This window comes from Protopterus annectens, chromosome 2.part1 (genome assembly GCF_019279795.1).
Source record: "Protopterus annectens isolate FY-2018-M chromosome 2.part1, PAN1.0, whole genome shotgun sequence".
In the NCBI taxonomy this organism is placed as follows: Eukaryota; Metazoa; Chordata; order Ceratodontiformes; family Protopteridae; genus Protopterus; species Protopterus annectens.
In genome coordinates this window covers 574,859,736-574,887,614 of record NC_056729.1, presented here as the reverse complement: position 1 = coordinate 574,887,614, position 27,879 = coordinate 574,859,736, and the positions used below count along the sequence as shown (strand labels likewise).

At 37.3% G+C, this 27,879-nt stretch overlaps 1 protein-coding gene across 2 annotated transcripts in view; it reads left to right on the top strand.

The window, feature by feature from the left end:
* Positions 1-27,879, top strand: part of LOC122794154 — a 247,565-nt gene that overhangs the window by 159,394 nt on the left and 60,292 nt on the right. For both annotated transcript variants that reach the window (XM_044062348.1, XM_044062349.1), the window contains exon 2: positions 27,365-27,872. In XM_044062348.1, coding sequence (XP_043918283.1) covers positions 27,370-27,872 — 503 coding nt within the window. In that variant the 5' untranslated portion in view covers positions 27,365-27,369. The remainder of the gene's footprint in view (positions 1-27,364; positions 27,873-27,879) is intronic.

Genomic DNA, 27,879 nt, shown 5'->3' with positions numbered 1-27,879 from the left:
CTTAAGTAGACTACCACCTATGTGGTAGTTCATGGGTACAGAGTTTTTACCAAAGGGGATGACAATGCACTTTTTGGCATTGAGCTTGAAGCCATGGGTTTGACACCAGGAATCTGTCTCAGTGAGACCCTTTTGTAGGATGTCCACATTGTTAGGAGTTTGGATTATGGCTCCTAGTTTCCAGTCATCTGTGAACTTTGTTAGTCAAATACCTTCTGTGATAGCCTGTACTTCAGAGAAGTAGATACCAAAACAGGAGAGGACCCAGGATTGAACCCTACTTGTCACTGGTATGGTTGGATTTGGAGTCTGCTACTTTCTCAGTGTGGGTTCTGTCAGTGAGCCAGTTGGCAACCCATTGTGACATAGGGATTTATACCTAGTTTAGTGAGTTTATCTGTAATTCCAGAGTGGGGAATGGTGTTAAAAACCTTGGCGAGATCTACGCAGGCTGTGTGAACCACCTTACCCTCATCTACAGCTTTGGTGACTGCTTCAAAGAAGTCTATCAGGTTTAGAAGACATGATATGCCTTTTACAAACCCGAACTGGGAGGGGTCCAGAGTTTGGAGATTACCAATGTCTTTGTTTATAAGTTCCATGATGATACATTCCATGGCCTTGCAGACCAGGCTCGTCAGGATAATGGGGCAGTAGTTCCCGGGGTCCGTGGTGGCTCCCCCCTTTGTGGAGAGGGATAACTGTTGCTGTGTGCCATTCAATGGGCACAAAGCCTGAGGTGAGGCTATGATTGAACATGGTGCTTAGATGGGGTGCCAGTTTGTTCTGTAGTTCATGCAGAACGCAGCCTGGGATGTTGTCAGGTCCCATGGATGCTGTGTTCTTGGCTTTAGAGAGTGTAGTTTTTACCTGTGGAGCCATGATTACAGGAACTTTGCATTCTTCTGGTATAGAGATGGGTCCTTTAGGGGGTGAGAGGGGTGTAAAGTTAGCACTGAACCTATCATGCTTTGTGATTGTCTTTAGAATCATTGGCGATTTTGTTTTTGTTACTAGCTTTGGAGGATTTTATGAGGTATCTCAGCTTCTTACTGAGGATGACCACGGAGTTCCTCCAATCATGGGATTTTACTCTTTTTTGCAACAGTTTCCTTCTTCTGTTGTAGAGTTTGTTTATGGCAGGGGACCACCAGATTGGCTTCCTTTTTTTGGAGGATAGCATCTTGGTTCTGTTAGGGATAGCACGATCCATGCACTCGTGTAAGTGCTTATAAAGTGCATTTATGTAGGATTCAGCAGTCGTACTTCTATTGTCCATCTGCATGGGTGTCGTGAAGTTTGCCACTTCTGTCTTAAGAAGCATGAAGTTAGCTTTGGAGAAATTTTTTTATGGTGGTTTCCCCAAAGGGGGTGGGGGTGGGATGTGGATGTCTGGGGTGATTAGCTTGTGGTCGGATCTGACCAATGAGGAATTGACCTCTGGTGTGGAGCACCGGTTGTTCCATGTTGGTAATGACCAGGTCTAGGATATTGCTGCCCCCGGTGGGGGTGTTGATAAGTTGATCCAAGGCATTGTAATTTATGAATTCCAGAAAATGTTGAGCAAAAAAGTTTGTACATGAGTAGTTTTCCCAGTTAATGGTGGGGTAGTTGAAAGCACCCATTATTAGGGTGTTAGGTTGTACCCTAATATTTTCCAGTGTATCAAAAAATGAGGAGTGGGAATCCTGGGGCATGGTGGGAGATCAGTAGAAAGTTACAATTTGGATTACAGTCTTGCCCAGAGTTAGTTGCACTTGGATAATCTCGGATGCATTATGCTGAGTAACTAGCCTGGAGGTGTGGATATCCTTAATGAATATGGACAAGCCTCTGCCTTTAGTGTTTCGGCCCAGGTTAGGCGGCCGAAAGGTGTGGTATGAATTATAGCCTAGTAATGCACGGGTGCTTTCTGGAGCCTTGAACCAGGTCTCTGTCAATGCACAGATGTCGATGTTCTCTATTTTAAGGAGTGCCTCGAGTGAGTGCATTTTGAGGTTTAGACTTCTAGCATTGAGTAGTATTACCCTCAGATTTTGCTTGCTTGTACCTGTTACAGTGGTGAATTTGTCATTTGAACATTGCCTATAAAAGGCACTATAGGGGTGGCAAGAGCCTTAGCCAGTATCCGGAATCCCAAGGGTGACAGGTGCAGGCCATCTTTTGCAAAGCATTGTGGTCTGTCGATCATGTCATCCCAGGCAGACAGATACTGGATCCCCTTAGAATGACACCAGAAGCTTAGCCAACTGTTGAAGTCAATAATTTTGTCCTTGTACTTTGGTATCATTTTTGGTAATGGCAGGTTGCTACTCAGGGCTAAGGTCATACCTGCCTGGGCTACAAGATCGGAGAGCTCCTCCATGTCCCTTTTCATGTAGTCCAGGGAGGTACGTCTCAGGTCATTTACACCAACATGGACAATGACAGAATCATTGTAGACAAGAAATCTAAACTGTGACCACTATATATCTATCAAAGTTAGAAAAAGTGTATGCTATTATTTGTCTAATTCTGAAAATCATGTCTAATCATCAAAAGGAGACCACTGAACCACTTTATATCTCATTGATCCAAGCCATCATTGAATACAATACTTTGTTTTGTAGACTTCAAAGAAACTGCCTAAAAGTACTTGAGAAGGTAAGATTCCTTAATACAAGAATTGTAGAGATAGAAAACTTGAACTAGATAGAACTGATTCAGGAAATGTCTTTTTCCTATTTCTTTTTGGTTACATACAAGTGACTTTTGCCTAGTCTGTGACACAATGAATGTCTGATCCATTTCAGCTTGAAATAGTCTGTGTTTGGAATGTACTGCTGTAGAAGCTAACACTAGTTATGGTAACCTCTTACTTAAAAATCTATCATGCAAAAACATGACAAATGCATTACACAACTTCCAAGAGTATGAATAGCCTTCTCACACTTACTAGCATGTGGTTATGGTAATTAAGCTTTATGAAAGCAGGAATAGACATAGCCAATATGTCATAAGGTTAAGAACTGAACCTATAAACTTACAAAGGAAGTTAGCTTATATTATCAGTACATGCATTTTGAGAGTGGTCAGGCTGTTAGCTTAGTAATGGTAACTATAATACTGCAAAAAAGCAAGAGGTGCATAAGAAGGATACAGCAGATGGTAAACACTGAATAATGGTTAAATAAGAACCAAATCCTATAAAATAGAGCACACAAGAAGGCAGTTAAGGAAGAGATTAAAATGGGATGCAGTCGAATAAAAGGAGCGAAGAAATAATAGACTATATTATCAGTTGCCCTGTCATGATCTCTACTTACCGGCACATGCAAGTAAAGTGTACCTAGGAGTATGTGTACTACAGGTAAGAGCAAGTGTGAGCAAGAATGCTTATCTTCATTGCTGGCTCATTTATTGCAGGTTACAGTCAGCCTGCTGTTCAGCAGAGGACATGGTGACAAGTATCAGAAATAAACAGACCAGCGATGCATGGCAGCTCATTAGGCTCCGACTCTCAATACAAAATGACAGCTGCAAAAAGAAACTGGGCTCTATAAAAGCAAACTCTAAAAAGAGAGGGTTCAGCTACAAGGTGATTTGGGATATGAGCTGTGCCAAAGAGGATGAGGCAGAAAAAGGCCAGCTGTGAATTGGGAGAGTCTTGTTGGTCAAAACTATGGGAGTCATAAACAAATATGAACATAAATAGCCTAGATATGACTAATCATGTGTAACAGGTGGAAGAGTTCCTGCTGACAAAATTCTTCCTGTCCAAGGCAGACCCATCTGGAATACCTCTATTCATTTACTGGAATTTTTTTCCAACAGCTTGTCATGGCAGATCATTTAAAGGATATTCAATACATTTTATTAATGTCCATTTATAATTTACTACTCTACTTGCCAAAGCAACAGATAGATAACAGTAACTCTGAAATCTGTTATTTTGCAAGCCTTGCAAAATGGTATATTCATGTACTATAACTTAGCAGGAGGGGCTATATTGCTTAATGTGTCATTATCTACAGCAAAACTAATGTGACTAACACAATATATTGCTTCTAGAGTTACTGGAGATGTTGGATTGAACAAGGAGTCACTAATTGGAAATACAACAAACAATGATTCCATATTTTCAAATATTTGAAATAGTTGTTAAGAAATATCTCTCAGGCAGTGGAAGTCTGTTATGTAATTAAACTCACACACAGTAGTGGTCATTTCACTAAAGACTGGGTGTCTCCATGCTAGTAATTAGAAGAGGATGATGCTGTGACTTGTTGCTCATGCTGGAATGAGTTGTGATTGTTCATTGAAGCTGGTCATAAGAAATCATTGTCAGCACTGATTCTGGACAATTCTGGCAATGATTCACTGTTATTTTTTTAAGATTTTCCTTTCCTCTGTGGTTGAACAGCTGTTGAATTCATATGTAAGTTTGTATACATATATTAGGAGGATGTGGGGTAAAGCAGCCCATACAGGTGCTACAGTACCTCTTAACCTCTTAGAGTAAAAAAATGGACAAAGCCATAAATAATGGTGGGACAAAACCTTAAAATAGGGGATATTTTTAAATATTACTCTTACAAACTTAGAAAGCTGACAGAGTAAGAGGTTTTATGTTGTGTTAATATGTTTTTTTCCCTGAAGGGTCTGAAGTCTGAAACTCATGTGTCTGTCATTATTTTCTGACTTCAATCAGCAATCATGTGCAAATGATTTTCCAAAAAAAAAATTATGAGGAACAGACAAAAAATATTGGGCAAAAAGCTAGACAGTTGAGAGGTATCCATCCTACTAGTGACCCCAGTACCTTTGATGTTATTCTCACAGACATGTCCAGTTCTTGATACCTCCATATGTATCACCACACCTTGTTAAATCAAACCATAACTCAGTGACAATTTTCTTTAAAACTGGTGACACTTCCCCTGCAAATACCACTGTGTTTAGGGACTTCTCAAGAAGAATCATTATACATGCACTTGATGACATATATAAATCCTGCTGTAATCCTCCTCTGATGGATCCCATTGCAAATCCACTGCCTATGCCTGTGACTTCTACTCTGACTTAAACAGTTGCATTGATAAGTCAGCCCTTATCTTCCCAAAATATGCTGAGACATTTTAAATAAAGCCCTAGGGTGGAATACCTGTATAAATAAATTATATAACAAGAAAAATAAATTACTTAATGCTTATAAGAAGATTCAGTAACTTCCCTTAACAGCACACTTAAGCAAAATAGTAAAGAGCTTAAAGGAACCAATTTGAGGCTCAAAGCTGAAAAGGAATTTAAAATAGTCAATTTTAACTATGTCTTTAGCTATGTCTTTAAGTTAAGAAATAACACCCAACAATATATAAACCTAGTCCACAGTAATACTTCCACTTTTTTAGAGTTGTGGTTGTATATGATTTTGAACAAGTAACATCTTTATTGAATTATCACTTATGACATAGGCAATCATACAGTTTTATATATATATATATATATATATATATATATATATATATATATATATATATATATATATAAACAATTTATACTGACATATTTTAATTTGCAGAGATTACACATCACTTATGATCTTCGCTACAGTCATTGCAAGGCAAACATTTCATAGCTCATTCAATTCCTGCCTTCTCTTAAAGCTGATTCCTCTTCCAAAACATTACTCAAACCAAAGAGTAAAAATGTCATATAGACAAACCATTTAGTAAAGAATACAAGAAAACCTAGCAAAGCCAGAGTTTTCATTATGGGATACCTTAAACATCCTATAATAGAGGCCTGTGAAATTTATGCAAATAAATCCTTTATGACATAAAGTGTTTTAGCTGTATGGCTTCTGAATGTTGATGACTTCTTACTTTTTTTTATTAAGGATTTGTGCTTACAGTCAGGGTAATAAAACCAAATCCTTTCCAGTAAACAAATATTAAATAAATCAATAATAAATAAAATCTCAAATTACTATTCTTATAAAATTATCAGTGTGTCATAAGTGGACTGTTTGGCTATGTCCACAAACATAGGGTCTTTACACCCAGCTGAGGTCCATAATCATTAAGGTGTTTCCAAAATATCCCAACTCGCATTCAAACCAAAGATTAAAAAGTCACACAGACAAATCATTTAGTAAAAACTACAAAACAAACCTAAAAAAGCTAGCATTTTTGCTGTGTGATACCTTAAACCTCCTGTAATAGAGACCCATGGGATATATGCAAATGACCCCTTAAGGACATCAAGTGTTTCAGCTTTTCTTGCAGTTTTTACTAAATAATATAAATTAATATAAATTTGCCATCTACTCTCCCAAAAACCAAGTGTCAGCAGTGCAGTTCAGCACATTGGACAATCACTTATAATGAAAAAAAAATTAGAAGGCTGTGGGATACACTGCCTATAACAAGTACTTATATACATATTACAATAATGGCATTGTAGAACAGCATGATGGGAGTGTTGGACACTGGTGTGCCATCCCTTGGTTGCCACATTAAAATGATGCCCCATGTATATGTTACAAGAGATGATAACACAGGTGAATGTAAAATACCTCTGAGCACGTATTGAAAAGACTACTTGCATTTTAATAAAATAATATGCAATGTCACTTATTTTCAGCAAACATGTCAACAAAAAAGTTAAGAAAATATAAGAAAATCGTGATAATTCAATGCACATTTCCAAATATATTACCCCTACTCCTCAAATACATTTGTTCTTTGTGATGCTTACTGTATAACCTAATATTTTTTCATAAACAAAAACATTTAACCTTTCCTGTAATATTCCAATTCCGTAGATATGCTTGTGCTGGATTTGGTTTAGGCCTGAATGAGTTGTGATTGTTAAGGCCTATAATCCCAAAAGTACTCTTCCAAATGTTTTATAATCCTTATACCTTTTCTCAATGCAAAAAAGACTTGCACGTTTTGAAGTCACACTGTAACCCTCCAACAAACAATCATCTTTCATTTTTTTCTGTCGGGATCATTTCCAATGGTGGAGCTGTAAAGCACTGTTGTGTATAGTTTTGTTGTAGTCTTATGGATACTGTTGGAATTGGGATTATTCTGTTTATAACAGTGCATACGTATAAGCGCAACTTGTTAATATCAATATTATTCTAGTAGTTATCACTGATTTTATAGTACTTTTATGTGGGTTTGTCAATATCAATATTATTCTAGTAGTTATCACTGATTTTGTAGTACTTTTATGTGGGTTTGATTTACTTCTTAAGATGGGAAGATGACATAACCTAATTGTATCTGAATACCAGTTAAAAGCTGTTTATAATTTGTTTTAACCTGTTGCTATAGATGTTAAATGCAGCTTCTCCTGCAGTTTTATAGATTCTACCTCTCATACCATAATAGATATACCTCTTAGACTATAAGTAAATGTTATCATTTCTCTTTAAGACTAAAACTTAAAAGCACTGCAACTTAGATATTACTGTAGTTGTTAGAATTTAGCACACTTAGTATTGGCTAGATGGCTGCCTCTTACATTGCTATTTTATTTGCCTTGTAGAATCTTAATCCATCTGTCTGGTGTAGACTGTATGCCTTATAAATGAATCCATGCCAGCCCCAATAATTACCTTGTGTTATTCGTCCTCACTGGTCAGCATGGCATCACAATAATCTTTTCTGCCTCTGTGATCAGCCTGCTTATAGTTCATAACTTGACACAGTGTAACAGCTCTCTCATACTTACCAATAACCAATTATTGTTATCCTTCAGTGATGCAACCTGTAACAGATGCAAGTGCTTACCAAAACTGGAGGCTCATCTCTCACCATAGACTTCATTCAATAAACACACACATTGTACAACACATCACTGAAAATGTAATGTATGCTGAGGTGGTTAAGACATTCCTACACAAATTTCTAAGGCAACACAACAAGAAAACAACATCTAGGTCATACTAAAAACACACACACCAACACAAATGCTCATGTGTGCATAAACATGCATGCACATGAAAAGACACATACATAAATATGCACAAATATGCCACGCGTGTGCGTACACACACACACGCACACACACACACACACACACACACACACACACACACACACACACACACACACACACACACACACACACGCGCATATGTTCAAACACACTATTCACTCCACTTCATCCAGTTTAAATACCCCTACTAGGAGTCACTGAGGTTTTGCTTTTAAGCCCTTGAGTTCCAAAAATCCCATAACTGCTCACAGTAAAGTTTTGATCATAGGGACTCCATTGTTAGACACACCAACTCCACCATCACCATGCTAGACAAGAACAGGATGTTACCAAACTGCCTTTGTGGAGCCACAACCTCTGTTGTAATGAGGGCCCTTGGATCCTTCCATCCAAGTAAATAGGACTATAAACCTGAAGGTAGCTCATGTGGTGGTGAATGATCTTAGGCACTTCAGCCAAAGTGTCATGTACAGTGACATACTGGAGCTTGCTATGCATGTGTTCAAGACCAGGAAGACACTAGACTTGAATAGTATGCCGATGACTTCAAGAAAAATTCAAAGTTCCAAAGATAAAATAATTGGATTCTACAATTAAATGAACAGTTAGAGTCATTCTGGGGGGGGGGGGGGGGTCCAGCATGTGCCATTGTGGGAAGAGATGGCTGGCAGGTCTTTCTGCTTTAGCAGATGGCTTGTACATCTGCCATCATGGTTTTCATATATTAGTTAGACTTTTGCTGTCCCATAGTGCCTTTTGTAGAGAATCTTTTTCCTATTCATTCTATTATAGTGAATTATAAGTCAGATTATATAAATGTGGCTGTACTCAATGACACAAGTCTAAACAAAAAGATTCCTTAATGTATAGCTATGCTAACAATTAAGCACATCCATATCTGTTTAATTACAGAGACTTGGTTTTATGGCAATGACAGCACCTGGGCTCAGCAGATATCATGCCGTAAGACCGTCTGATAACTGTGGAGGAATATCAATAATTATTAGGGACTTCATTATCAAATGCCAAGCCCTCGTGATCCCTAATTAGGGCATCTTGATGTTCAAAGTAAATTGACTAAATCTAACTACTACATTATTTTCTAGCTGCAGATCACCTCCCATGTCATGAGCTGATCACAATAATTACTGAAATGCTTTAGATAAAATCATTGTCTATCAAAAATATATCATCCTAAGTGACATTAATTATCCAAATGTCAATTGAAAAACATATTCCACCAATAATAAATGTCCAATGTTTCCTACACTTTGTTAGTACAACTCTTTTTTTTTTTTTTTTTACAAATTAACGGTCTTCCAACTAAAGTCTAAATCTGCTTGATATTGCCCTCACAAACATGTCTATCTCTAGTTGCTTCAATGACAGAGGGATAAAGACCTGACTACAACCCAGCTGACATGGGTTTGATTTGTAGCTCAGATAACTGATGGTGTGACATGGAGAGACATGCATGTCCATACAGGGGGATGAGGATGTTACATGGGTGTCCCATCAATGATCTCTTTAGACACTGAAGAAGCTGATACAGGTAGCATAGTTCATAGAGAGGAACAGGGTGGAGACATGACTGAGCTGGTGCAGAGGTGGGGAGAAATGCCACACATCTCCGATACATGCTTGCCCTTCAGGCACAATTTCACACACCCACAGATGGAAAGGGAAACAGGTATGTCAAAAAGGGAACTCCCAGTAGAAGGTATGAGTGAGACTCCCACAGAGCCCTTAGGTTCCTCAACTGACTGCAGATTAATTGAGTCGGCCAGAAAAGTTAAAGGAGAAGCTGTAAATCTAGAGTTGAACTGGGGCACAGGGGTAGAAGACTATAAAATTATGTAGGGGAGAAAAAAAAGAACTAAAAACCATATCTCCCACTTGCATCATCAACCCCCAAGTCCCTTCCCATTCCCTGTTACATCTAATTGCAAATCCATTAACTTCTGCTTTAAAACCAGTGGTACCCTACTGCAAATATGACTGCCCTTAAGGAGCTCTAAAAAGCAAACCTGGTAAAGTTTAGAGATGACTTAAATAACTTCCAAAGAAACCATCCACATACTGGTCCCATTGCTAAAGCTGCAGCTGACACCTCAGATTTCCATATAACATCTATAATGCTGCATTGGGATATCCATCCCTATATGTCCTGCATATAGTGAGAAAGTTAAGAACAAATTATTATGCTAGAATACTTACATCAATGAACTGTTCTACAAAGGAAAGAAGATAACAGCTCTTACAATAAATCTCAATTTCCCCATCTCAGAAAGGCAGTGAAGCAGGCTAGCAGAAAACCTAAATGTATGCCTAGAAACCACAAAGCTGTATATGCATTCATGCTAGTCACTTCCACCAAGTACACTTCCCTTATTCAGGTATATCAGGAAGCTAAAAAGTAACTCCCAACTATGATGTGAGTTTGTGTACATTAACATTACCCATAAAGATCCAAAGGAAATAGACAGTATCCTAACTGATAAATATAGCTCCAAATTTACTGTGCCCACCAAGTTAACTATTTACCCTAACTCTAAGATTGATTAAGCTCTGCAGATCTTTAGTCCAAAGTATGATAGTCTCAGAGTTGATATACAGAAGTTTGGGGTGTGTAAGGGGATTATCCCACCACTAGAATGTGCAGGGAGCTTTCCTATTTGCAAAAAAAACAGCATTAAAGGGACAAAAGAGATGCATGACATTCAATGGTCTCCTCCATTTTCATGGGTTATTTTCATAATCTTGGCACTTGCAGTTACGAGTGTCAGAATTACAATAAGAAGCCATTAGGATTTACAGGACTATAGTGACAATATACAACTGCACATACACACACACACACACACACACACACACACACACACACACGTGTGTATATATATATATATATATATATATATATATATATATATATATAAAATGCTATAGCTGCTTGTCACCTGCTATGCTTCTAATGTAGCTAGGGACCACAGTGCTAACTCTTTACTCAGAAAATGCTTCAAATGCTGCTCAGCCAAGACAGAAATGCTCATGTTGTGTATAGTGAGATTAAGTTACATAATTCTAAACTAATAGTCAGAACTGTGGCTATGTCATCTGGTACCCTCTGCAACGCCAGTGAACTGGTCCCCTCCACTCAAAGTTGAGGAGTGCTCAAAAAAGATCTTGTCAAAGTGAAAGACCAAAGTAAAAGCAAAAAAAAAAAACTGTAAAATGTTGTTGATACTGTTAAGTCATCACAGTCACCACCCGCTGAGTGCTTCAGTCATGACAGCTAATGTAATATTAGCATTCATTCATAACTGATTGCTATTTCCAACTCCAGCACCATCTGCACCATTGTCCTAGTTACAGCACTGATGCTATTGATGTATTAACCTGCAGAGTGCATTTCCATATACTAGCATTGCATGAATCAGCAATCCATTCAACAAGGCACTTTTTCATTGCAGAAGCAGTGGACAGCCAGTAGTAATAAATCTTGACAATGTACAGGAAACTTGGTTTCATGTACCATAATGAAGGCTTTCTACCTCCACAGATTATGTGCATTAATATAGGCTGCATTATGCTGTTAGATTAGAATGGCTGAAGGTGAATGCTTTCTACAGAAACATTCCTCAGACCATTTCCGTCAGCTGGTATTGTGACCACTATCACCACACACAGCATGACTAACAATAAGAAAATGCACTTTGATAGCCAAACAGCTGTCTGCATTTGTAGTTGGCAGTACCTTGCCCTTTCTTCCTTCCAATGCAGTCCTTAGCTGGCATAGAACATAATTTATATCATCCAGGCCTGTTGTTTCCTGATTTCCTATTCCGTGTAGCCAAGCCCCATCTACACCCAATACAACAAGATATACTGTGAAGGACATTGTAAGGCTTTCAGAGATTCTTTGCTTTGGATCACAATGGCACACAGTCTAGGGGAAGGATCTAGTTTGTAATCCTGATATGTGTACCACTGTTACAGACATCCAAAAGCATGTTTTCTTCATACTCTTTAGTACTGTTAGAATATGAAGGTATTGCTCCTTTCTCATTAAAGAATAAAGCTGAATTGAACAGTGAGGAGATTTGTAAATGTAAAATAATTTTGCCAGGGAAAAGTACAGTGCAGTGCAGCCATCATATGGAGCACTATACTTTTCACACAATTTCCTAATTTAATCTTGTTCAGATATTATGCAGTGTGAAGAAAAAGCAATACCTAATTTTACAAAAGGCATCTCTTTCCTTTAGACCAGTACTACATAAACCTTGATGTATATTTAATAAGGAAAGGAAACAATAGGGGATTTGTGACTTATGTAAAAATATTTTGCCCCTTTTGGTCTGTTTGATTATAGCATACTTTCTAATGAAAAGTACATCTGCTTAGAAATAATTCCAGGCAGTTGTTTAGTGTCATTATGTTAATGTTTTTTACTGTTATGAAGTGGTTTCACATACTACGTCTTAGCATTATTAGGATTCCTTTCACAATGCATATAATAATTTTCATTTATTTTAATATTTTTGTCAAAATATCAAACAAAACAATGTCCCAACTTACAAGTTGTTACAGTATAGAGCTGATCATCTTGACAAGCATGAATAATATGCTGTTCTGAAAAAAAAAATGTAAGATGGGAGATGAACAGTTTGGATTCAGATCAGGATGCAGCACAACTGACCTAATGTTTGCAGTGAGATAGATACTGGAGAAGAAGCTAGAGATGTGGAGAATGTGCAGCTGGGCATTCCTAGACTTGGAGAAAGCATATGACAAAGTCCCATGAAAGCTGATCTGGGCAGTACTGCTGTGGTTTGAAGTCCCAGAAACAATGGTAGAATTAGTGCAGGATCCAATGACTCAAGTACGAACAGTGTTCAGCCTCACAGAGGGGTTCCCAGTGGGAGTCAGTGTACATCAGGGTTCAGCTCTGAGCCCACTGCTGTTCATATTAGTGATAAACTACATTAGCAAACAGGTTGGAGGGACAGATCAACAAAGTTGCTGTATGCAGACAATGTGGCATTACAGGCTGACTCTGAGCTAGAACTTCAGCAAAGGATAGGGGAATGGAATGCAAAACTGAAAGCACGTAGGATGAAACTAAGTGGTAATGTTAGCAAATTGGGGAAATCAAAAGCAGAGAATAGAGATGGAAGGGAAGATAGTGGAACAGGTAAACAGTTTCAAGTATCTGGGAGGGGTGATTGAGGAGAAGGTAAGTCTGAATGAAGAGGTCAAAGCTATTATCAGAGGGGCTGCAGCCAACTGGCATAGAGTGTCAGGTGTAGTCTATGACAGAATAATGCCAAAGAAGCTGAAAAGTAAGGTGTACAAGACAGTAGTGCGACCAGTACTACTGTATGGTACAGAAACCTGGGCAGTAAAGGCAGAACAGTTGAAGAAGCTGGAGGTGATGGAAATGAAGTGCGTGAGAAGGGTGGTAGGATGCATTCTGTGGGACAGATGAAATGAGGAGAAAAGAGCAAAGCCAAAGTAGCTCCAATCGCAGAAAAGATCAAAGCGAACAGATTACAGTGGTTTGGGCATGTACAGAAAATCAGAAGACAATCTGGTGAGGAAGATTTGGGACAGACAAGAAGAAGAAGATAAGAGCAAGTGAAGATGTTCAGCACTGAGGTGGGTGGATTGTGTGAAAGAAGATCTGTGACAGTCAGGCATGAGTGTTGAAGAAGGCAGGAGTGTGGCACTGAATCGAGAGAGTTGGCGACAGTTAACATGATACCCCAACCCCATGTAAAAAATGGGAAAAAGGGGGCTGATGATGATTATATTATTCATGCTTGTCAGTTGTTGACCCATAACTACACAGTCATAATGAGATCAACAGGCTTAATTAAGAGTTTTACACACGTACAGTAAATGCATATTGGTAGAAAAAAGAATAAGAATTGTATACTTGAGACTTACATACTGCAGATTAAGATTGCTGGATTCATTTCAACTTAGCATTTACTGGCACTAAATGAAATATTTCCCCCAGTGACACCTTCAGTAGTTTGCCCATGTATGCAAACGCATTAAAGTAACAATAAACTTAAATATTTTCACCTCATTTTAGCTTGTGTAAATCCACTTTTTCATGGTTCTGTCACACATTACTCTCATAAATTCAGGGTCCTTTATGTGTTTTGTATGCAAATGTATTTAGTTATTTATTATTATTTATTATTGTTTGTTAACCGGGTTAGTCCAGCTGGGCTTGTGGCCCATTTTCAGTGGAGACCCGAGGAGAAAAGCTCCGATACATAGTATAAAATCAGAGATTTGGAACATTACAAATATACATTTTTTTTTAAATACAGACATTTGCAACATTACAAAATATAAGTACAGAGTTTTGTAAAACTTAGAAAAGGCAAAAATACAGAAAGTTGCCACATTAGTAATAGATAATGTGAGTATCTTATGTCAAAATTATTATGTACAGGAAATAACGGTTTTACATTAATATATACACTGCTTAGCAATTAAGAGGGTGTCAGTTTGAGAATATGTGTAAGGCAAGCTAGAGGGTGGCATGCAAAAGAACTAGGAAAGCTGTATAATAATAAGAATATATAGTATAAAGAATAATTTGGAAAGATGTAAAGAGAAAGACCTAGGACATATTGTTACATTTTACAAAGAAAAATGATTTAGGAGTGGTTAGTGGTGTGGGTGTTTTAGGTGCGAGCATGTGAAGGACATTCCCATTTGGAGGTGAGATGGGAGAGAAACATGGATTTGTAGTTGTTATGGTTTGGTATGTTACGTAGTGGTGTACAATGGGACAGATTCAAAGGCCCTTTTCTGTTTGTTTCTGTGAATCAGAGTACTACGTCAGTGTGTAACATGCATAATCCTCCTAGTAACTTTCCCCTAATAATTATGCCATATGGAGGTGTGTTTACCAAAATGTCTTTGTGTTTCTCTAGTCAGTGTGGCTCACTTATTCGTATCTGTGTAGTGCTGCTATTCACGGAATGTTACTAAGTACCAGCGAAGAGCAGGACTATGAATAACACCCATAGTCTCAGTGCTGCTATAATAGTCTAAAAAGAAAAGAAAGAAAGGCTGCATCCTCACTGCAGGGTTTACTGAGTCTGTTTCTTTTTCAGTATGAATTAATAGAACTACTTTATAATCAATTGTTTCCAATGAAGTGTTAGTCTATTTTCCTAAATCTGATAAATTATTTAATATATTCAGCAAAAAAGGTCTACTGAAATTAGCTTTCTGATTATCTTTTTATTGTAGTTAATAAATTTCACAGATTCTTAAGACACCTTTTTTAATTTGAGATGTAAGTAAAGGGGCAGAAAAACACACTTAATATGGCTTGATTAGAACATTACTAAATTAAAATATTCTCTCATCAAAACATTTTCTTTTTTGCTTTATTTAAAAAAATCAAGAAGAATGATACAGATTTTCAAACAGAGTATCTGATAATGAAACCTTTTCCATTTCTATGTATTTGAAAAGAATTTCAGAGTATGTTAATTCAGAACACTTTAAATACTGTGCTTTTTTTCAAGGGCACATTAACCAGAGTTATGGCAATGAAAATACAATTTTGCTTAGGTTCATAGGTTCATAGGTTCATACTAGGCTATCTGCCCGAGGGCATTTACAAGCCTAGCCCATAGTTTTGTGGCTTACGCCACCCCTTTAGTATGGGGACTATTTATTTTTTTTTGCTGCCTCTGTCGCAGTGACACTGAGGTAATCCCTGGTAATCATCCATCCATATCTCAATTCCCCTCCATTTCTTTGGAAAGAGGTGCCCCTTGAACAAATACGAGCCTCTTTTTCTCACATTATATTATAGGTTTAGGGTAGGGAGAGGTTCTATCCTCCCCAACGCCCTATCCCTCCAGCACTCTAAATTAATAGCCCCGGTCTCTCTTGGGCTCTCCGGGATCTATTTTTTTGGATTTTTATTCATCAATTTTCTGTGTGACATGGCAATCATGTCTGGGTTTGACATGGCCTTTGTATGTTAGGAGCTGACTGAATAGAGCTGGGTTCTTTCAGTCGAGCAGCATAGACAGATGTTTTGAGACCTTTTTCCTTTTTGAGTTCCTTTTTTTTTTTCTCTTTTCCCTGCATCTGCAGCGGTCTTGTGCATTCTCCATAGGCACATGCATTCAACTCAATCATGGATGATCATGGAGTGATGACTGAATGGTGATGGATGACTGAGATCTAGATGCTAGATTAGCATGCTGAAAAGTACATTAAGGTATTTATGTTTAAAAAAATATGTATATAAGTACTAAAAATGCAACAATGGGACAGATTCAAAGAGTTCTGTGCAATTCAGCAGAGGTCCTGTTCTATCAGGGATACTAAGCCCAGTCTGTGGACTTATGCTAGCTATTACACTAATGTTTGCTGTAGCAAGCCCACCACAGTGAAGTAAAATGATATGGTACCATACGTGGGATCCTTACAGTCACTCAAGCTCCAGCTGATCAAATTCCAGTAACTCACAGCCAGGAAGTCAAATGAGTGTTACATCATCAGACCAGCTGCTTGCCATGCACTTGAACTTAAAACTGAGTGCATCCATGCAGCTGCTGCATCATCTGCTCATGTCCTAGAAGATGGATGGAGGCAAGTTCTCCCTGTGGAACACCGAAGTGGGTAAGGGCAGCAAGCAGGGTGCTAATAGGGAGAGAGACTGGAAGTGTAGTGCAGACTTTAGGGTTAGAGAGGGGAACAGGGATTTTAGGTATAGGGTGCGGTAGAGATTTTAGTGTTAGAAACAGGCATGGGCATTTTAAGTTTAGGGAGTGATCATGGACAGGCAGTGGAAGGGATTTTATTTTTAGGTACTGATCTGGAGTCGAGATTTAGTAGAAAGGGATTTTTGGTTTAGGGAGTGTTAGGAATTTTAGGGTTAAGGAAGAGGACAAGGATTTTAGGTTTAGGGAGAAATTGTGGATGGGAGTGAGAAGAGAATGTTCGATTTGACTTTAGATTTAGTAAGTGATCAGGACTTTAGGGTTTAGGAGGGGAAGGTTATTTTACGTTTAGGGAGGGATGTGGATTTTGGGTGGCCATGGTGGTGCAGCAGTTAGCATTGTCACCTCACAGCAAGAGGCTCTCTGGTTCAATCCTTGGCTGGGGAGCCTTCTGTGCGGAGTCTGCTTGTCCTCCTTGTGGTCATGTGGGTTTCCTCTGGGTGGCCTGGTTTCATCCCAAAGACATGTTGTAGGTGGATTGGACATGCTAAATTGGCCCTAGGTGTGTGTGTGTGTGTGTGTGTGTGTGTGTGTGTGTGTGTGTGTGTGTGTGTGTGTGTGTGTGTGTGTGTGTGTGTGTGTGTGTGTGCCTTCTGTGGAAGGTTGGGTGCCAGGCTGGCAACTTGACACCATAAAACTCCACTGCCAATCATGAACAGACAGGTGATCCACTGTCGTGACCCCTAAATGGGAAAAGCTGAAAGAATAATAAGAAGAGGGAGGGATGTGGATTTTATGGTTAGGCACTTGGTAGGAGTTTTTAGAGTTAGGATCAGGAGTGTAGTAGGGGTAGTTAATGTTATGTGTAATGAGATACTAAAAGTTAAAGAACTTGCCAAAATGAACAAGTGGCTGCGAGAGTGTTTTCTGGCACATGTAGTAGACCCATATCAGACACTTTTCTACTGCAGTATGCATAACACTGGTGAGACCAACTAGAAATATCCACAGTATAGTAGACAACAACAAAGGGCAGGCACAAAGTACACACACATACACACGTGCACATACACACACACACACACACACACACACACACACACACACACACACACACATGTAACAAATTTAGAGGTGTGGTAACTGTGTCTGCATGGATGACAGAAACAGTACCATTTGTAGTCTCTTTCTGATAGTCACTATCACAACCCTTCAGTTTACACTAGGCAAAATAATGAGATTATACAACTTGCACTGTAAATGAATATCAAATACTTCTGCATGGTTTGTTACCATGGAAATCTGTGTTATGGAATCTCATTCAGTTGTGGCACATAGCACTCTGTATGCATGGGGGAAGCAAGGAGATACTGCTACATGTAATTAAAGGTATGTTCTGTATTGCACATGCTTCTCAAGCCCCATATCAGGCTTGTGCTGTCTGTATTTGTGTATTGGCAAGATTCAGCATTGCCTCTGCCAGGAACGATGCTTGAAGGCATAGCTTTACTACATGACATAATTGTTCCTTACCATGTTCTGTTAAGTTATACATATCCTGTTAATGTAAAACAATGTAGCCACTGAATAAAACACGGTCAAAGTCAAGATAAATGAATAAACTGATGTTGTATCAAGGCATTTATTTACAACAAAAATAAATACAGGTAAGCACTTTCGCTTTTTCAGACCTTTTAAAACCATTAATCAAGACAACCTATTTAAATAGCCACTCAATCAGGCTTAGCCAATCATTATCACTAGAGCATCAGTAATAAATTATGTAATCTTACATCAGTTCCTAAACCAAAAAGCATTCACATCAGTTCCTACATAAAATCAAATGTATTACACATCAAATATAATAAAATCGTGTGCAAAGAATTAGGTGTATAAAAAATATAAAAAAATCTAATAAATACCCTCACAATAATCCATAAAATAACTATAACATTACTTCCTAATACCACGTTTTTTTAGTATGGGTCTTAAAGAGGCTTTTTCATTCAAGCTTTAACCTTGATCTGCCCATAACCTAATTATCCATCTAATCTCTCTATTTTCCATAATGTTCCTGATATCACCACTTCATGCACTAGGTAGAACCATGTCAGTGGCCATGAATTTAAACATATGCATCCTATTACAATCTGAAACATGTTTGGAAAGCGCATTATTCAGAGAGCTAATCCGTATGTTATAAAGATGTTCCGTCATATGATCTCATACAGCCGGTTTAATCACTGTGCTTGAATAAATAGCCCTTAACATATTGTATCCTAATACTATTGGGAATCATTGTAAATAAAGACTGCACATGAAGTGTTACAAAATAATAGTTTATAGAGTCTTCAGTTCATTGTTTACAAAACTGTATGGGTCTTTCAAAAATTGTTTAGTATCATTTAACACTTTGGTATTCATGGCCAAAATGGGTTTCAAATGCCTGTCCACATAAATTGAGAAGGGTTCAGTGGACCATTTACATCCTGCTACTATTGGTATTAAAGGCGGGTGCAATGGATCCTTATGCATTTTTGTCAGGCCTTGTATTAGATGTATCAAACGCTCATGTACTAATAAAAATTTATATAAATCCATAGAGATCAGTCTACTCAATAGACAGTCATTCAACGTACCATAAATTTTACTAATCATTCTATCTATCTCATTGATGTTAATTATTTTATTGAAAGAACTGTCATTTAACATCTGATTCGGCAGGTCATAATAGTATTTTCTATCCATAACAATGATTGGACTGCCCTTATTGGCAGGTCTAATCACAATCGTTTCATCGTCCTGCAGTATTCTTAAAGCTGACTTTTCTTTAAATGTCAAATTATAATACCTTTTTTATTCATATTGTCAAGCAAAACAAAAAAGTAACAGGAACAACAAGTAGGGATAAACAGTAGTTAATTAAAAAAATGCAAACTCTACAACTTACTTGAAGAGTCGCTTCTTTTTTTTTTAAAGTAATATTTGTTTATTCCAAGAGTAGTTAGAAGTGCTTATTCCACAAGTTTAAAATCCGCAACATACTTAAAAAGTTGCTGCTTATTCCACAAGTTTAATATCCACAAATGTACTTAAAAAGTTACAAGTGCAGAAGACACTTTCACCCAGATAGTCTTCATCGTGCAAAGAAACTTAGCAAAAGATTCTGCTTAGCTTATATAATCAAGGTGTAGTCACGTGATCTAGTCACACTTTAAAACTGTAGTCACATGATAAGGTAAAAATAAGTAAAATATGCATAAAATATTATGCATAAAAATGTAGGCAACAATAACCTTAAGGAATGTAATAAATATTGAAGGCACTTATAAAATTTAGATTTTTTTCAGTTTTTTAGAATTTTTAAACATGTAGGGTACAAACGTTCAATGTATCTGAGTATGTAAGTACTTCAAATGAGGCTTAATGGGAACCATGTCATTCAGGCCAGGGAGTATGTTTGCCTTAAATCTAAAAACCCATTGCAGTTCTATCCTCTCTATGTGTAATTTTACGTCACCCCCTCTAAGTGGTGCATAAATAACTTGCAAAATAGCAAATTTAAAAGTATGAGTTAGATCTGTATTAAGAATATGTTTATATAAGTCATTTGTTTGAACTATCCTCCTGATGTCTAACATATGTTGACCTATTCTTTCTTTTAATTTTCTATTTGTCTTGCCTATGTAGTATGCTTTACACTTGGAGCAGTTTACTATGTATATTAAGTGTTCTGTGTAGCAATTACCAAATGCTCTTAGTTCAAAAGCTGCATCTTTGACTGGATGTCTGCAAACTTGTCAGTACTAATGTACTATCTGTACGTTCCTTGCTTATTAGTGTAAAATTAAGATGTATTTTTTTTGGTTGCTCTTTACACAAAGACTGTTCTTTAAGTTACTAGCTCTCCTATAACTAAAACTTGGTGAATCTGATATGATATTCCTTACCTCAGGTATCTCAGTTAGTTTAGACCAGTATTTTTTAAGAGCGCTCTTTATGGTTCCCTATTAGAACTGCGAAGGTCCACTTACACGAGTACGGAAACGTCGACACGTATTCAGCGAACTGCAAAAACACCGATAGTCCTGAAGTGCGAAATTCAAAATTTCGAATCGTCATAGTTGGCCCTTCTGTGGTATAGCTCCTTAAGGTAAGTGTGTGATAGTTACGGAACTTAGGGTTAGGGTGCGGGTTAAGGTAAGTGCATACATGGTAGTATATGCAAGCTTTACTTTAGGGTTAGAAGTAGGGTTTTGTTTAGTGTATGCATGTATGTGGTTTATTTATTTTGTTTGGGTAGGTAGTATGTAGCGGGCAGTGGGGTTGGCCAACTATGATGATTCGAGATTTTGAATTTTGTGGTTTAGGACGTGCAGTGTTTTCGTGGTTCGCGCAATATGTATCACTGTTTTCATATTCACTGAAAAGGACTTTCGTGCTTATAATATAGACCCCGTCTTTATGACTGGTGCATTTCTACCATGTGTAAGAGTGTATTTAGTTCGATATGATTATGGCTGGTGGACGATCGTACGTCTCTGTTGGTGGTTAGCAGAGGTGTGAATTCTCTGGATCTCTTGTTTATAATGTCTTGTTTAATTGTTTTAACTTGTTGTTGACTATAATCTCTCTGTATGAATTCTGAAGCAGTCCTTTCAAGTTGCTATTCCATTAGTGAATCATTTGTATTTAATTTAGCTATCCTAACAAGTTGATTTTTAACAATGTTTGCATAGATATGCGATAGGTGTAAGCTGGTTCTATGTAGATATGTATTTTTTCTGGATGGTTTTCTCTACATAGTAGTATCTATCTGACCAGTGTGAAGTTTGTTTAGGGTTACGTCAAGAAAATTGATTGTATGAAAGGATACTTCACATTTAAACTTTAAGTAATCAGTGATTGTAGAGATCTGTATGACTCAAATTTCCTAAATTCTTCTAGTGTACCATCCCATAATAAGAAAAGGTCATCCACATACCTTTTAAAAAATCTCACATTTCTGAGATACAGATTATTTTCACTGACTATATGTTGTTTCTCCCATTGGTACATTACAATGTTGGCATAAATGTTGGCAACTGGGGTACCCATTACCACACCTCTTGCCTGTTTGAAAAACTTCTTTAGATATGAAAAGATGTTATTGGTAAGTATAATGTCCAATAATTCACAAATAATATTAATGTGACACTATGTATAATCAGAGAACTCAAGTAAATGTTTAACAAATTGAATTCCTTTCTCATTGGGAATAACTGTAAACAATGTGTCTACATCTAATGTAACAAGAAAACAGTCATATTGTCATCACTTAGATAAATATGATAAATTTCATTCTCAACCAGTTTGCTGAAAGCATCAGTAGGTGGATGAGAAGATGGTATATATAAACTAGGTTGCTTAAAAACATTTAGGTCAGACATAGAAGTGTTTCCAAATTCTAATTTAACAAAACATTTCTGACAAACATTTTAATGTCTAAAATACTGTCAGTTAAATCAGCCTTTTATGAGACTATGAAGGAAAGTCCCTTCTGCAACAATTTCAACTCATCTGATGTTAGGACTATTGGAAATATTCCAAATTACTGAATTAATGTTTGTTTCCAAACCTTTTTCAATGATTGAGTGGTGTTCTGTTTGGGCAGTAACTTTATTTTGGTGTGCTCTCTGCTTCTGGATCGAACTCTTATCAGTCGAAAACCCCAGTTTAAAGGCAACGGAAAATTAGAAGTAGAGTCACCAAGTGGAAGGGTATTATTATTCAGAAAAACCTTACTTCTCACATTGTTTCCCAAATTGAGAATTTGTGGAGATTCCACGGATGTATTAGTGGAGTTGGTATCGCATTCAACATCAGTATGTGATGTTACCAATTTATTCTGAGTAGTATTAACGTTAGTATTAGTTGTCCATGTAGAATTTGTCACCTCATTACAGATACTGGGAGGTAACATCTTGCTTGTCTTAATCATAGTATTAATATTACTTGCAGAGGGACTGAAACACTGTCTAGGCCATTTTAAGACATGGCCATTCTTGAAATCTGCAGAATCCCTCTTTAACTTACAACATTTCTGCAATAACAATTTCCTCACATATATCAAGGCTGTGACTATTAAGGCATTTAAGCTATCACCAATGGGCACAACTGGAAAACACTCATACAAGTCTGTCGCTTCCTGATATTATTTTGTAAAGGCTCTTCCTCTGGTACAAAAAGGTCTGTTAACAGTTTCATGTAATTCATGCTTACCTTGAGATTTAGTTTCTGCTATCTCAAAAGTAATTTGGGGTATTGCTCACCATACGTGGGCATCTTAAGCAAAGGTAAACCCCTAGGAACAATCTTTTTCTAAAGGCATACTTTAAAATGTTGTCTCTGTGTTTGGAGATATTTTAATCTTAACAAATTATATTCAAAGTTATCCATATTTGTGGTCAAGTCATGAAGATCCACATTTGCAGCACCACTTATCTTACTAACAGTGTATTTCTCTTATGACAAGAGTGGATTATTTCCCCCAGTAATGCACCACGGTAGCTGCTCTGTGTGATTAAGAGGCTGTTCAACAGATCTCGTAGGATTGTAGTCCAATTCCAAGTCTCTGGAGTATCCCTTGTCCATGCTTCTCGTTACTTCAACACAGAAAAATGCACAAGCAACTGAAACAACTAAAATAATGGAAATGAGAATGAATACTCGGTGACGTGATGAGCTCAATAAGATGAAAACATTAAACCATGTAGTCACTGAATAAAACACAGTCAAATTCAGCATAAATGAAAAAAACGATGTTGAATTAAGGCATTTATTTACAACAAAATAAATATAGGTAACTGGTACAGATATTAGACTGCTTACTGATTTATGAGTTTTGCTTTGGAAAATACTTTTATATTTTTTGAAGGAGAATTTGGTTGACAGGTTCGTGGAGCAGCTATGGGAGCAGCTTGTTGCCAAACCTTTGCAAATCTGGTTCTCTATCACTGGGAGATCAGCTATGTGCTTACTAACAATTTTTATTTGCAATATTGTGCTATGTACCTCTGTTACTTGGAAGATATATTTATTCTCTGGAAAGGAGGTGAGGATATTGTGGACAGTTTTGTTACATACCCAAACAGTACCATAGATTTCCTTAGGTTTACTTATTCTTTTAACAAACATGTTGTTAATTATCTAGATACTACTATTTGTGTTAATAAAGGAGGATTCATTTCTAATATATATTGGAAACCCACTTTTGGTAATTCCTATCTTCCCTTCTCGAGTCACCACCCATACAAGCAAAAAGTGGGTTTAGTGAGTGGGCAGTTTATTAGCTTGTCTTGAATGATATCTGACAACAGTCTGTTTGCATCTGAGAGTGAAAAAAGTAAGATTAATGTTTTTGGAGAGGGGTTACCTCGGTCTTTTAATTGGTAAGATTATCAAGGAGGTATTTCAACAAAGGCTAGACAAGTTTAAATCTTTGTTATGATGTGGCCTTCCTTCAATTGATAGTGAAAGAAACACTGCCTCCTGGAATAGAGCCCTTACATTAAAATTTCATGGGGAATCTTGTGATGTGATCAGCATTGTCAAGAACAACTAGAACATTTTTAAAACCAATGAAGATATATTTAGAAATTTGGGAGAACAGCTGCTCTTTGTTTACAAGGTAGGGAGAAATTTGAAGTCAGTATTAGAAAACCTTTGCATTCTAAGAATAATGGTCAAATTAATGGTGGTACCAGAAGATGTGGGGCTTGTGTGCAATGCCCTTACATTTTACCCAGTACCTGTTTAACGTTAGGTAATAGTACTGCGGCTAAGGTATTTATTTGTAAGGAGACCCGTGACTCTAGATGAGTCATCTGTTTGGCAAAATGTGATACCTGCCCAACTTTTTATGTGGGCAAGACTGAACATGACCTCAGAAAAAGAAATTATGAGCATCTGTATCATACTAGTACAAAAAATGCAAACCACGCTTTTTATAAACACTCTTCAGCGTGCGGGAATTACAAGAGGTTTTTATTTAGCACTTTGTATATAGTGGATCTGAGTTCGACGGGAGGAGCGTGGGAGATTCTTCTCGAGTATAAGGAACTTTTTTGGCAGTTGAAGTTAGATGCTACTTGCACTCCTGGTATTAATGATCCATTTCTATTCAGCCACTACTCAAACCGTGAGTGGCTAAACTATAGGTACTTTTTATTTAAAGTTTTTTTTAAGTGAGTATATTTTAATAATACATTGTCTTTTAATATGCTATGGTATTTTATTATTGTTATACCTTTTGTGGTATTAGTGGGTGCATATCTATTTATAATTACGTCTTTTTATGTTTGTGTTTATATTTGTTGCACATGTTTATATGGCAAAGATTTTTTTTATTCAGGGGAAAGATTTTCTTATTTTTTTAATAGTTAAATGAACTGCTTACCAGCATCAACTAGTTTTGTTGCTGCCTTTTCCTTTACAACTGGCATTTCATCAGTTGATGTTACATATTTAAGCTGATTCATTCTTTCTCTATGTTTAGTTCTGATGAAATCCGAGTCTGATTTAATTGAACAATAGCACTTAACTAAATTATTTTTAAGTTACTTGAATTGGTTGTATGACATTAAATTATTTCTTTCCTGTACAAACTGCTCATATTTATTGTCAGCATTTTCATCATAGTGGCATGCTTTTAGTTAACGTACACGTAAATGGTTTAACGATGGTCCTGGCTCCATCAGTGTACTTTGAACTTGGCTTGGTTCTATGCGGCGGAGTCACATTTCATTCGCTTTCCCCATATAGCACTTTCTTCTTGGGTTAATAGTCTTTATATCATGCAGTTGTTGTTGTCTTTTTGGTCATTTTGTAAATGTTAATATGCTGAGCAGAGTATACCAGACTTTCTTATCCCCAATCAATAATATCTGGCTCATTTGGTGTGATCTCCAAGCAGTCATAGGAAAGTTGAGATATAATTCCACCAACATGACCTGAGCTCGCCATGGACACATTGTTATGGCCGTGCCTTGCACTATCCTGTAGAAGACAGTCAATGTTGCTTCCCACAAGGTGATCATACCACTCAAATATCACCTTTAAAGCAGAATGAGCTGATTTTCCAAAATACTCCATGGTTGTTGAACTCTTCACTCTAATCCCGATAGTGAGATGCTTGTCACTTCAGTTCCTGAACTCATCCTTTTGATCACCACACAAGGTTTATGACTATAGATGAGGGTGAGGACCTAGAATGACTGGTAAACTGTGGGATTCATCTAATGGCTTAGTTCTCACATCCCCATCATAGTCCAGTACAATTTCATCAGTACATATTGCTTCCACTACTACCCACCCACTGCTTACTTTCCTGACCTGACCCTTCTACTCCTATTCAGGAACAATTCCTAAAGACACCTAATCACCTCAAACTGAAGTAGCAGGTCCTCCTCCCCTGTACAGAACAATCATCTCTCTTTTTTTTTTTTGGGGGGGGGGGGCAGTAATGACCTCTAGATCAGATGTGCATTTTTCATCCTGTCTGCCTCATACACAAAAGATTTGCATAATTTTGCAGCATTGTTTCACTGTTAAGCAATTTTGACAAGATTAGCCATCGCATATTGCAGACTCCATATTTTCAGAGCGTTTTTGGGGAATCTGATAGGCAAGCGTATTTAGTCCAGCTTTGTATTACATGAGTTTTTCTCTAAACTGGTTTCCTTGGCAGCTGTGAATTAGTTTTTGTCTGCAGGGCCTATGTGAGCTGTATAGTACCCAGAAATCAAACATATGTTAAACAGTGCATTTCTGACTGATATGCATCTCTTTTCATGATGCTATGAAATGTCAGAAAGACATGTAGCATATAACTAATCCTTATATTTTCAGGCAGGTGAAGTGAAGCAGCAAAGTCACATGGTTAAACAACACATGACATTTCAAAAAAAAGTTGCATTAGTATCAATAGAGAATGGAAGAAAGAATGCTTGTTACAAAATGAGGTAATACATTTTAGAAGCTGATCAGAAAGCTATTTTAAAGACCTGCCTTTGCATAAAATAAAATTGTAATTAATTGTTGCTATGCATACTTTCTGAGGATGGCTAGAGAAAGTGGTATTTTGTACTAATCAGTGCTTTATTGTATAGCATATTTTAAGTGCAATGTCTTAAACACGTAGCTGTAAGAAACTTAAGAAAGGATATCAAAGTGACATGTTTTACTAGTAATTCTGAACTGTTATGAATGCACAATTATATTATTTTACCTGACCTGTTACCAATGCAAATTCACTGACAGTCAATGACAGTGCTTCTACTAATTGTCTTTTATCCATAGAAATATGATTTACCTGAAGTAACTCACAAGAATAAAGATCCAGCAGCAATGCTATATGAGATAAGAATAAAAGAAAAGAAGCAATGTGGATAAACTAACATTTCAGCCAGTCATTTTATGTACTATCCAAATATTTTGTGAAGCCAGACAGCACTGTATGGACACATCTGTTTCAGGAGTCTGTTTCTATTATCAGTAAAAATTTGTAAATACCAGCATCTCAGTTCACCTCATCCTCCCAAAAATAATGACTAGACTCTGGTTTTGGAAAAGAATTATAATTATGTTAAGTGATAGTAATGTAATTTACTCTTTTCTTTCAGCTGAAATGAGACTACCGTTGGCTGCGTGTCTTTTAATTGCACTGTGCCTTACCCCACATTACTGCAATCATAGTGGGGCAGAAGGAATGGATGGATCTGGCTCAGGAGATTTCTTTAGTGACCTACTGTCTAACAGCAGTAGTTTTATGGAGGGAGAACTCAGAGATTCAGGATTCTATGTGCCTAGTTCAAGAGAGAAATGTGCCATAAACTTTGACACTGAAAGACATGGAAAGAACTGTAAAGGTAAAAATACTGCATCTGCTTCTGCAGATGACCTTACCTACCTTAAAGACCTTCTGCAGAATACTGTCTCTGTCCTAAATGGTCTGCATCAGATAGTGGTCTCAGAGGGTGGAGAAGTGGCCTATCAGGATGTGATACTTGCAACCATCCCAGGTATTCGACAGGACAATACTGAATGTAATGAAGTTATAAAGAAGATCGTACAGGAACTCACTCTTTACGCTGGTACAGAAGCAATGGAACAGGAAGATTCAAGAAAAAAGTAAGCA